Source organism: Penaeus vannamei, chromosome 13 (genome assembly GCF_042767895.1).
Source record: "Penaeus vannamei isolate JL-2024 chromosome 13, ASM4276789v1, whole genome shotgun sequence".
Lineage (NCBI taxonomy): Eukaryota > Metazoa > Arthropoda > Malacostraca > Decapoda > Penaeidae > Penaeus > Penaeus vannamei.
In genome coordinates this window covers 29482379-29493776 of record NC_091561.1, presented here as the reverse complement: position 1 = coordinate 29493776, position 11398 = coordinate 29482379, and the positions used below count along the sequence as shown (strand labels likewise).

Sequence of the window (11398 nt, the reverse complement as noted above, 5' to 3'; positions counted from 1 at the left end):
CGTAGTAGAGCTGTTGGCTTTGTTTCTTGTTTATAGTATGGGTAATCTTCGCTGTTGCTATCTCGTTTCCTTTCGTTTTATATTAAATGCAAAACTCGGTCCATGCCCAACGCTCTGATCCAGTTCAAGAATTGAGTTCATAAAGGTTTAATTTCACGTGTTGAACATTTTCTCAAGCGAGGGTCACACTAGTTTTCTCTTTCCCAAGATAGCCTCGCCAAAGTGCGGTCAGCTGATCTGACCGGCGAGGCTGTCAGAGATCGCAGGACAGAGAAGACTAGTGTTTATTTATATATTTATTTTCAGTGCTAATGCGTTTGCTTGGATTTCACCGATGAGTTCCATCCGGTTGTTTCGTTGTTCGGTTGTTTTGAATGTGGTTTTCTTCGTTATCATTCTAAATCTTCTCTTGTTCTCTTTGTTTGGTTGTCTTGGTCCATAACAAGGATTATTTCAGTGTTCTCCTGGATCTCTTCATGAACGACATTCACTTTTACTTCACTCGAAATTTTCTTCATTTTTTGAAAGTTCGCTTGTTTCATTGCAATGTCGATCAAGTTCAAAGCTTACGTGTAAATGAAGACGAAAACACAATCACATACGTGCAGTCCCGTATTTAAGCTAACGTTGTTGAACGCAAGGCTCCACCAAAGCCACAGCAGTATTTTAAATGTATGTAACATAAAAGAATATATTCGTAAAATTACCTAAAAGTTACGAAAATGAATTGTAAATAATCTCGTATCCGTCGCCTCACATGCGAACGTCTACACGAACGCGGACTGACATGTAAACAAGACGAGTCGATTCAAAGCTTTGTCACAATGGTAAGGAGACGTAATCATTCGTATGTTCCGTTATTATTAGATTGAAATTTTCCCTTTAGGCTACTTTCTTATTTTACCAAAAGTTTTCTTGATACAGTGGCTTGTGAAATATTCGGTATTTTCTCTATTACAATTTAGTTTTAATATATATGTACCTTGTTTCTGGAATATTCAGTGAAGTGATGGTCATTCTTTTATGGTGTACAGCATGTCTTAATTAGTAACAGTAGCTCAGTGTATACCATAAATAGAGGTAACTATTTCACTTCCTCCCCAGTAGTGTAATTATCAATTGCAAATATCATTTATGCAGAATTGGTAATTTTCTAGAACATGTCTGCCAAACGAATCACAACAATTTTGGTATCGTTGGATTCCTCTCAGTTCAGTTTCCAAATATATAGAAGCTATTGTGCAGAAACCCCCAAACCCCCACATTCTTGTCTCCGATAGCTGGGGAGGGCATGAGAGGTACCAGGGAAATTGCAGAGTAAAATGTAAGTGATATATACTGAATCAGACACTATATTGTTGGTATAGGTTAAAGTTACCGATGCGCATAGATAGAGAGAAATGGACACCACCATCTTATAGAGTGGAAGAAATAGAGTGGGAAAGAACATACTTTAAGCTGCAGCAGCCTTGTAGTCACCACTAAATGACAAAAATATAACGTGCGCTCGCCTTTCAAATTCTAAGTCCAGCATCTTGTTTACCTTGCCAGGAATAACAAAACACTGAATGCTGAACTCATTAATGTGATGTCCAAACTAGTCTGTGTTTTACTACACGCTTGTCAAAACAATATTTGGCTAATTATCAGTATCTTGTGGTCATTTCAAGGTAAAACACAGGTGAGAAATGTTGCATTTTCAGTGTTGTGTTGATTCTGGGTTATTTTTAAGACCTACAGTGGCATCGAAGAATAATTAGACTTAAGTAACCATTCTAGTTTTATATCTGGGCCCATAAAGAGTTCCAAATGACGAAAAAGGTGATTAAAATTGAAGCAATCCCAATGGTACAAAGAAGCCAAAAAAAGTTTGACAGTTCCGGATATAAAGGTATTTGATTTATTATTTTACGGTGTGAATGCAGCTCTATCTTGCCATATATACAGAGGCGAAGAAAATGTGTCCCAGGGGGTGTTGAGGGGGCGGAGCCCCTCATCAACCCTCCCCTCGGGCAGTGCTCAAAGGGCACGCCTAATTACTGCAATTTATATATATACATATATATATGTATATATATATATATATATATATATATATATATATATATATATATATATATATATATATATATATATATATGTTGGTTTCTTGGTCAATACGTTTTTTGGGGATTGTAATGTGTGAATTCCCGTAGAATTTTGACGAAAGGTGGGTTAAGTTCCCATAGAGTGTTTGATTTCTTTCATGTCAGTCCGTAAAATTTCAAAGATGGCAGTTACATCCGTAGAGTTTCATTGGCCGATTTTAAGCATTTTTTGTGCTAGTTTTACGCATTGTTTATCCTCTTATTTAAGCCTGTTTTACCCTATAATTTCCCTGATACTTCATGCCCTCCCCTGCTATCGGGACTATCAAATCAAGATCATCAATGGAGAAATGATACTCGATCTCCTGAACAATTCATTCACAGAAGAAACAATGCCAATATCGATGAAATCATTGGATTTATTGCAGAAAAACTTTTTTTTTTTCACTCTCTGTAACAAATACCATATTATCTAATGCAACACCCACCCAGGAAAACAAAGAGTCTTCCACGTCTTCACACCAGGAGAGTGTCGGACAAGGGTGGCAGCCCCCCATGGAGGGGTCGCAGGGGGCACAGCCCCCTTCATTAAACAATATAGCGACTGATTCTGTGTATATCATTTGCATTTTACCTCGCAATTTCCCATGTACCTTTCATGCCCTTCTCTGCTATTAGGACCAAAAATTTGGATTAGGGAGGCTTCCATGCAAAAAAAAAGAAAAAAAAAGAAAAAAAAAACATATTTGCATTGTAGACGGTCAGAGGAATCTAACGATACCGAAATTGTCATGATCTATATAGAGGACGTATTCTAGAAAATTACCAAATATTTTTGTATGTTTTATAGTGTTCTTAATAATAACACGGGTTTGGTAAAGCGTAGCAACCACATGTAGCAACAAGTACTTGGTGAAAACAAACACTCGTTTGTTAAAAAACTCACTGTGCGTGTTTATGGATTCACAGTTTACCAAAGAATATAGATTTATTTGCATGAGAATGCAAAGGAGTTGTTTTGGTATCGGTTATTCAAACCACAACATGATGGGAAAGAAAGGTCTAACCTTTCACATATTCCTAGCTACCTGAAAAATAGAAGTGATAGGTCCAGGTCATTAAACACGTAAATACTGATGAGAGCCCTTGGGCACCTGGTGGAAAATATGATAACATTAGAAATAAAAAATGGTGTGATATATTAACATGTAGACCAATTAAACTTATCTTCAATAAACTATTCTGAGCAGATGTAAATATATTTTCCACCAAGTGGCCAAGCATTCCCATCAGTGTTTACGTGTATCGTGGGCTGAACCCATTGCTTCCATTTTTCAGGTTTCTTCTCACAATCTGGGATATATGACAGGTTAGACCTTTCTTTCCCATCACATCATGGTTCAAACAACCAACGGAATCGGTAATTCAATGTTAGGCCACTTCAGAGAATTGTAGATCCAAATTTTAGCAGGTAGACAATATGGACACTTTTCCCTACACAGCTTATATTTTCACTTCATGGCTTTTTTTCTCTCTGCTTTTTAACATATCAAAGTATTCATACATTTTCACTCACAATGATAATGTAACTTTCCTTATTTTATGAGAGATATCTGTGAGAGACAGTTTGTTTTCACCAAGTTTCATGGTAACCCCGCCTCATGACGTCATGCTGAATCAGTCTATAGGTAAATATTTAAAGTATTGTTTCACTTTCAGTAATTTTGGAAGTAACGCTTAACACACATTTCTGTGTATAGACTGTTTTTCTGAATGCACTCATTGTGTTTCAAATGAATCTAGTACTATTTGATTACAGTAATTTTTTCTAATATGTCCACAAAATGGATCGCAACAATTTTGGTATTGTTGGATTTCTCTCACTGTGTAAAATGCAATTATGTAGGTTTTATTCCATGGAAACCCCCTCAACCCCCCATTAGCAACAAGCTTGGCCCTGATAGCAGGGGAGGGCATGAAAGGTACCAGAGAAATTGCAGAGTAGAATATGAATCATTCATTATATTGACAAATGCAGGGGATTTTACCCCCACCCCCACCCCTATGGGGCCTAATCTCCTCCCAAGAAAACAAAGAATCCACAGTAGGAGAGAGCACAGGACAGACTTGGCAACAGCGCTCCCACATGGCAGTCATATGCTCTCTCCTGCCATGAATACGTGGAGGATTCTTTGATTTTCTGGGCAGAGGTTGGGGGTGATAACCCCCTCCATGGGGGATTGTAGAGGGTAAAGCCCTCTGCATTTGACAATATGGTAATTGATGCTGTGCATGTTATTCTTATTTTACCCCACAATTTCCCAGTTACACATCATTTTCTCCTGCCATCCTCTCTACTAGCCATACATTAGTTTGCAAAGAAAATAATGTAGAACAGTGTCTTAGCATAACATGTTAAATCTGATGGCAAGGTCAGATTTTTCAGTTTGTGTTCGGTGTCATTCCAATAATACCTGTTTCCCACAGCCATGTAGAACAAGGTAAAATTTGTCTGTAATGGACAGAATGACCAAATAGACCTTTTTCATCTATGGTATTACCTTTGCAAGATGATAAAAATGTGCAACACATAATACATAGGTACACATTTATAGAAATATATAATGGCACTATGATAATCAAGAAATGAAACCACAATTATACTGATTTTTCTTTAAGAGGTTTTATTCAATAGACCAATATTTTCAAATATATTGATGATTTTTTTTTTTTTTTTTTTTTTTTTTTTTTTTTTTTTGAAAAACATAATGATGTTCCCTATAGTAAGGGCTTTGTCCATCTACAGTCACTATACAATCCAGTGAATATTCAAGGTTTTATAAGGAATTATGCTACAGGTTTCAAATTACGTCTGTATCACTGGGGTGTAACAAGATGCAGACATCAAACTGCATCCGTATCACTTAAAGGGTTAAGTAAGAATTATCTAATATATAATGCTGAGTAAGCCATTGGAATGATAGTTGATTTGGAAAAATTTCTTGGTGATGTAAGAGAAATCCTTAATGTTGTGGTTTCTTTGAGGGCTGACATATATGTATGTATGTACTGTAACTGATATTGCTCCAAATATCTTCAAAAGCCATAGTTTAAGCCAGGAAAGTTGCAGGATGAGGGGAAAAGATGAATGTAGGGGATAACTGTTATTGAAGATGGATTAAACTAATAAACCAAATTTTGCCAGTAATGTGTTGCATGATTCAAAAGACCATGCTGCAGCCATTCATGTCAGTTATTGCTACTCAGTAGTGAAGTTTGTTTAGGAAATCATGGCTTTATATCAGGGATCCCCAAACATTTGAAACCACTGACCCCTTCATGGAATTGGCTTTGATCCCCAGGAATGTACAAAAAATAAGATAATTAAATAATGATAATTAAGTAGATGCCCAGTTTCCATATACATCAGTGGGGGGAACTGCACACCAAACCCTGCTCTCTATTTACATCAGTAGGGGAAACTGTATACCCAGCCTTGTGAAACTGTTGTTCTCTATCCCCTCCCCCTTATGAATGTCTCATGAAATATAGAGTAACAAAATATATAAAGAATATAGAATAAATTTGCAAAAGAAACTAATTATATATGAATTTGAAACATGTATCAAGTTATATTTCATATATTTTTATTTCTTAAATGAATGTCTGCTTTTGACCCCAAAACTACTAACAGCCCTGACATCTGTCAACCCTTTTGTGACCCCTGGTGTATATTAAGGGTGAGGATATAAAACAATGATGCATATAGTCACTATGTCCTATCTGTCTTTACCTTCATGTCTTTGGCTTTCTGGCAAGACAAAGCTTGGTCTGATTCCTTGTATAATGATAGATTTCCACATACCAAATTACCTATCCAATTAGCCATCCCAGATGAAGTCAATCAGATGTTATAATCCTAAACTCCCCCAAAAGCAAAGTCAACATGTATGCGAAGGCCTTCTTGAAAGGTGAACCAAAATACAAATACACACATGTAAACTTTTCTGGCTGGTGTAAGGTGGCTCCCATATGTTGGTCTTGAAACTGCACTTCAGTGTAGGATTGGTAATTAGATACTATGGTTTCACTTCAGTATACTTAGCAGGATGTAGAAATTGATAGTTATTTTTTTAACATCATTATTTGCATGTTATTCTAATGTATAGTTTACTGTATAAACTAATCTGCTTTTGAATTTTCTTCAGTAATTATCTTCTGCTATAATCATTTCTTAAAGATATGGAAAGTAATAGACTACCCAAAAAATAACCAAGCAAATAAAATACTGGGACACATATTAGCAGAAACTTATTAAATGTTCACAAGACATTTGCAAGACTCCATTGTCTTTGTTGATAAGTATGCAGCTTTCTAACAAAATCACTTCAACAATAATGCAGCATGACACAGTAGTCCCGAGCTGTAGTAAATGCTGCATATTGTTGGTTTTTGCAGTTATCATTGCTTAATAGACTTGTGAGAAGCTGTTTCCACAAATCACTCAGTAATTGCAGCCTCTTAATAAAATTACTATAGCAAATGCTAAATACTTGGTATTTATGCCTCTTTGTTTTTACAGAGTGTGACCCTACACACAGATGTTGGTGACCTGAAGGTTGAGCTGTTCTGTGAGCAGTGTCCAAAAACCTGTGAAAATTTCTTGGCTTTGTGTGCATCCAATTACTATGATGGCTGCCTGTTTCATCGCAACATAAAGGTACTTTTTTTGTTACTTATCCTTCTGCAGACTTCATTTCATGATATACTGTAAATGATACAAACTTAGTTTAGATTGCTAGAATTTAGATGGGCTTTACACAATACTGATTACCAATGAAGAGTGTACACTTAAATAATGCACAAAAGTAGATGGGCTTTACAGTCATAATCACCAACCAAGAATACACATTTGAATTCAAAATGTATCAATGCTATAATTTTTGTTAGTGTTGATATAAGTATTTATGTAGCTACCACCTGATATTGCTTCTAACTTACCATGTTGATAAAAGAAAGCCATTACATGCAAAAGCAGTTTAATGAAAGTTATTTAATGCTACATGAATTTAGCCATATAGGCCTTTTTATCTTAGGAATCACTCATACTTAAAATAAGCAGTCAGTTTTGGGTTGTGCCGCTTTTTTCTAAATGCTCAGTCTTATGAACTTATGATATAATAATTGGACTGTCAAAGTAGTTATGGAAAAATAGAATTTTTTTTTTTTTTTGACAAAGGTGTAGTTTGGAGATATCGGGCTCCAAAGTTCAGGATTCTTTTCCCTCGATTTTCTTTTTCTTTTGTTTTCTTTTCTTTCTTTCTTTTCTTTTTTCTTTTTTTCTTTTTTCATATTTTTTAGAATTCTTATCTCTGCATTAATCTTGCTGCATTCTATGGCATTTACATGGTATTCTGAAGTGTAGGTGGTACCTGGTCCCCCCTTTTGCAAAGTACTAATAGCAATAACTGCACATGATTGTAGAAGTAGCATGTGTTGTCCAGGCTTCACAGTGTCGTACCTGACCACTTGAGGTATTTCATAACTATAAAGAACTGTTGCAGCTGTGATTGAAAATTATTTCTTATCATATAATGTTTATTAGATACAAAAATAACAAAAAAATAATGGGCGGGGGGGGGGGTCAGATATTTAGTCGTAACTCCTTCATTATTACGTATTTAGCAGAAATATTACGTCAGTGGGTTGCCAAAGCCTAGTAAATTACACAAGATTTTTTTTCAATTTTCAAGTATTTTTTAAAATATTTGTCAAAAAACTATGGCGACGGACCCTTCAACTGTAAAACTAGAAAAAATTTAACATGAAATTTATGAAGTACTTATGTTATGTTTTCCTTAACTATTTATATCTGTTGTTTTAAATATACAATGATTTTATTATTGTTATTATTATTTTATTATTATTATTATTATCTACTATTTAGTCTTATCAACTGTCAGTAAATTCACTGTACTTTCATCATCTTGACAACTGTGTACTCTGTACATTTGAATATCATATAAGTCTCTGTTTATTATAGAAACCTCAAATGAGGATAAAATTTTGAGTTCAGCTTATTCATAATATTCTTTTTCACAGGGGTTCATGATCCAGACAGGTGATCCAACAGGTACAGGCAAAGGTGGGCAGTCAATATGGGGAAAGAAATTTGAGGACGAAGTGAGAGATGATTTAAAGGTAGGTGCCAGAGTGCCAGATGATAAGTGTTATAAGTTTGCTTTATTACTTTGCTTGGTATTTTAATTAAGTTCTGATACTATAGTTGATAGTGTCATCGTACATTAAAAATGAAAAAAAAAGTTTCAGAATTAAGCTTGCCTCTTCATGCTTTGTCTTTACTTAGAGACTCTTATAATATTCCTCATAAAATTTTGCAACATTTGCTTTACATTAATGTTTTGTAATTAGAAAGCAATGCAAGGCAACTAAGAGAATTTTTCTTATTATTATTATTATTATTATTATTATTATAATATCTTGCTAGACCTGTATAAGTGTACTTGCATGTGTGTGTAAGAGGAGGATGGGAGATGTCATAGATAGGTAGCTTGATCATGATAGGGAGACTTAAGGATTTGTTAAAAGTTTGCAGATACTATGATTTGAGTTGATATTGATAACAAGACTGATGCTACTCATTGCCAGATACGATACTAGTATATACCAATATAAGCTTTTTTCTTCTTTCTTTTCTTTCTTTTTTCTTTTTCTTTCTTTCTTGCTTTCCTTCTTTCTGTCTTTTATTGTATCTGTAATTATGAACTTGTCTGAACCATGTAGTACTTGAAATGGAAAAATATATATATATATTTTTTTTTTATGTATTCCTACTTTGCAGTCACTGATACTAAGAAAGAAATGGCAGATGCCATTAATACCAATACTGATAAAAGGACTATAGAATCATCCCAAGGCATCCGCCTGTAATGTTTGAAGTTCGAGTGAATGTTTGATTGATTATGAAAGTCAGGAATATTAAGACTTTGGAGCAAAGATCATGATATGTAGGTTGAAGAAGGTGATGTAGGGAATTACATGATAATTCTCATTCTCTTTCCTTCTTGAACTTATGATGTTCTGAAGTTTGATAACAATCTTTATCCTTTTCTATCCTGTAATCTTTAGTTTATAAGAGTTCACCTCTGTGTGTGTGTGTGTGTGTGTTTGTAGGGGGATGTATATTGTAGCAGTATCTATGTCTATGCTATTTTAAAGGTAACTAGGTTCAAATTAACCAAAACCTATTACTTGCTTAAAAGATTAACCATGAAAGACCCAAGTAACTCATCATCTGCAATTAAATTTCAGCACTCAACAAGAGGTATCTTGTCTATGGCAAACAGTGGACCAAACACCAATGGCTCTCAATTCTTCATTAACTACTCTCCTCAACCTCATCTGGATCTGAAATATACTGTATTTGGAAAGTAAGTTACCTATAAACTTTTTCTGCCATTTCTTGCAGAGGTATAAAGTTGTGTAAAAGTACCAAAATTCACTGTGGGATTAGCAGTGAATATATATATATATATATATATATATATATATATATATATATATATATATATATATATATATATATATATATATATATATATATATATATATATATATATATATATATATATATAGCTATATATATATATATATATATATATATATATATATATATATATATATATATATATATATATATATATATATATAGCTATATATATATATATATAGCTATATATAGCTAGATATAGAATAGTGATACAACCTACAAAGGCATCTTATTTTGAAAGACATAGATCATGTAAATTCTTTTGTCCTTTGTCCTTTTTTTTTGACCAAGCTACTCTCTTTCAGGATCATCGATGGGTTAGACGTTTTGGATGAACTGGAAAAATTACCTGTAAATCCTAAAAACCATAAGCCAACAACAGAAACAAGAATAAATAATGTAACAATTCACGCAAATCCTATTGCAGGATAGTGAAGGTTTATGATGTTTTTGATGAGATATTTGAAATTGAATTTTACAAATAAATAAGGTCAAACTTCTTATGCTAGTTTTGAAACCTTGTTCTTGTAGTCAGGAATAATCTTACTACTGGTTGCCTATTATCATATTAGATAAAAAGTATATGGGATATTGATAATTTTTTCTCTTGGAGATGTCACAAAATTGAACTATAAATTTCTGGAAGCAAGATTATTACACAAATACAGTTTATGGGAGAACTATATTTCATATTATTTTAATTTCTTCAGTTCATAAAAAATCAAGAATGAGTTTCATGATGTACCTAAATACTGGAAACTTTGCAAGTTTCCGGTATTTATATCGTTATGACTACGATTAAGTTTCATTTCAAAAGATTTAACTCCATGTCTATATAATATTTTTTCTTCAGTGTAAAGAGAGTTAACTCCACAACTTTCCATATTTCAAGAGAGAGAAAAAAGTATATAAATTATTGATTGAAAGTCATTAATGAAAAATTTAAGGGGACCGTCCCTGAGAATGGCCACCTTTCCCTACTCTATACATCATAAAAAAATATTGGTTAGAGATAACTGATTGATTCTTTTTGCATGCTATAGAGTAAAGAATTGCGCTCCGTTATATATATAAATTTTAACTTTGCTCCCCCATTGGGGGGGGGCACCCCCAAAAAAGTCGAAAAAAATCTTTTTTTTTGGGGGGGGGTATGTCTTCGGTACATCCCAACTATCAGAGCTCTTTACAGAATATTCCCCAAAAAATACTAGTGTTAGATCAACTCTAGCCTATAGCCATGTAAAAGGCCGAATTTTGAATTTCCTTTTTTTTTTTGGCGGGGGACAGCTTGACATAGAGAACTATTTTTGAATTCTTTTTTCAGCATTAAAATATTATTATTTTTTGATTAAGGCAAAAATTAAAAAATCGGCCTTTTACATGGCTATGGGACGCCGAGGCTCTAGTGAAAGCAACAAACTGCATTTGGATCGCATGAAAATTACGTGAGTTGGGATGTACCGAAGATTCATAAAAAAATGGCGGAGCTACGGCGTTTTGTATTTGGCACCTTGCCAAAGTTCGTTATCTCTGTTATTTTTCTTTGAATCTAATGATATTATATATCAAAAAAACGCTTATTTAGTGTACTTTGCAATGCAATGATTACCAAGTCAATAGGAATTTTCATGTTCAATAGGGACGCTATTCTGTAAAGGTATGTCACTTTTTTTTTTTTTTTTTTTTTTTTTCATTGTTCATTAAAGTTGATATTTTCGTGTGAAAAGCTTAATAAATGCAT

General features: G+C 33.8%; 1 protein-coding gene across 1 annotated transcript; it reads left to right on the top strand.

Moving 5' to 3' along the window:
- The first annotated feature begins 670 nt into the window (after positions 1–670).
- LOC113799903 (peptidyl-prolyl cis-trans isomerase-like 3) lies at positions 671–10158 on the top strand. The gene is made up of 5 exons (XM_070129155.1): positions 671–827; positions 6670–6807; positions 8190–8288; positions 9420–9538; positions 9963–10158. Exons 1-5 carry the CDS (start codon positions 825–827, stop codon positions 10087–10089), a joined length of 486 nt encoding a protein of 161 aa, XP_069985256.1. The 5' UTR covers positions 671–824; the 3' UTR covers positions 10090–10158.
- Positions 10159–11398: the final 1240 nt, after the last annotated feature.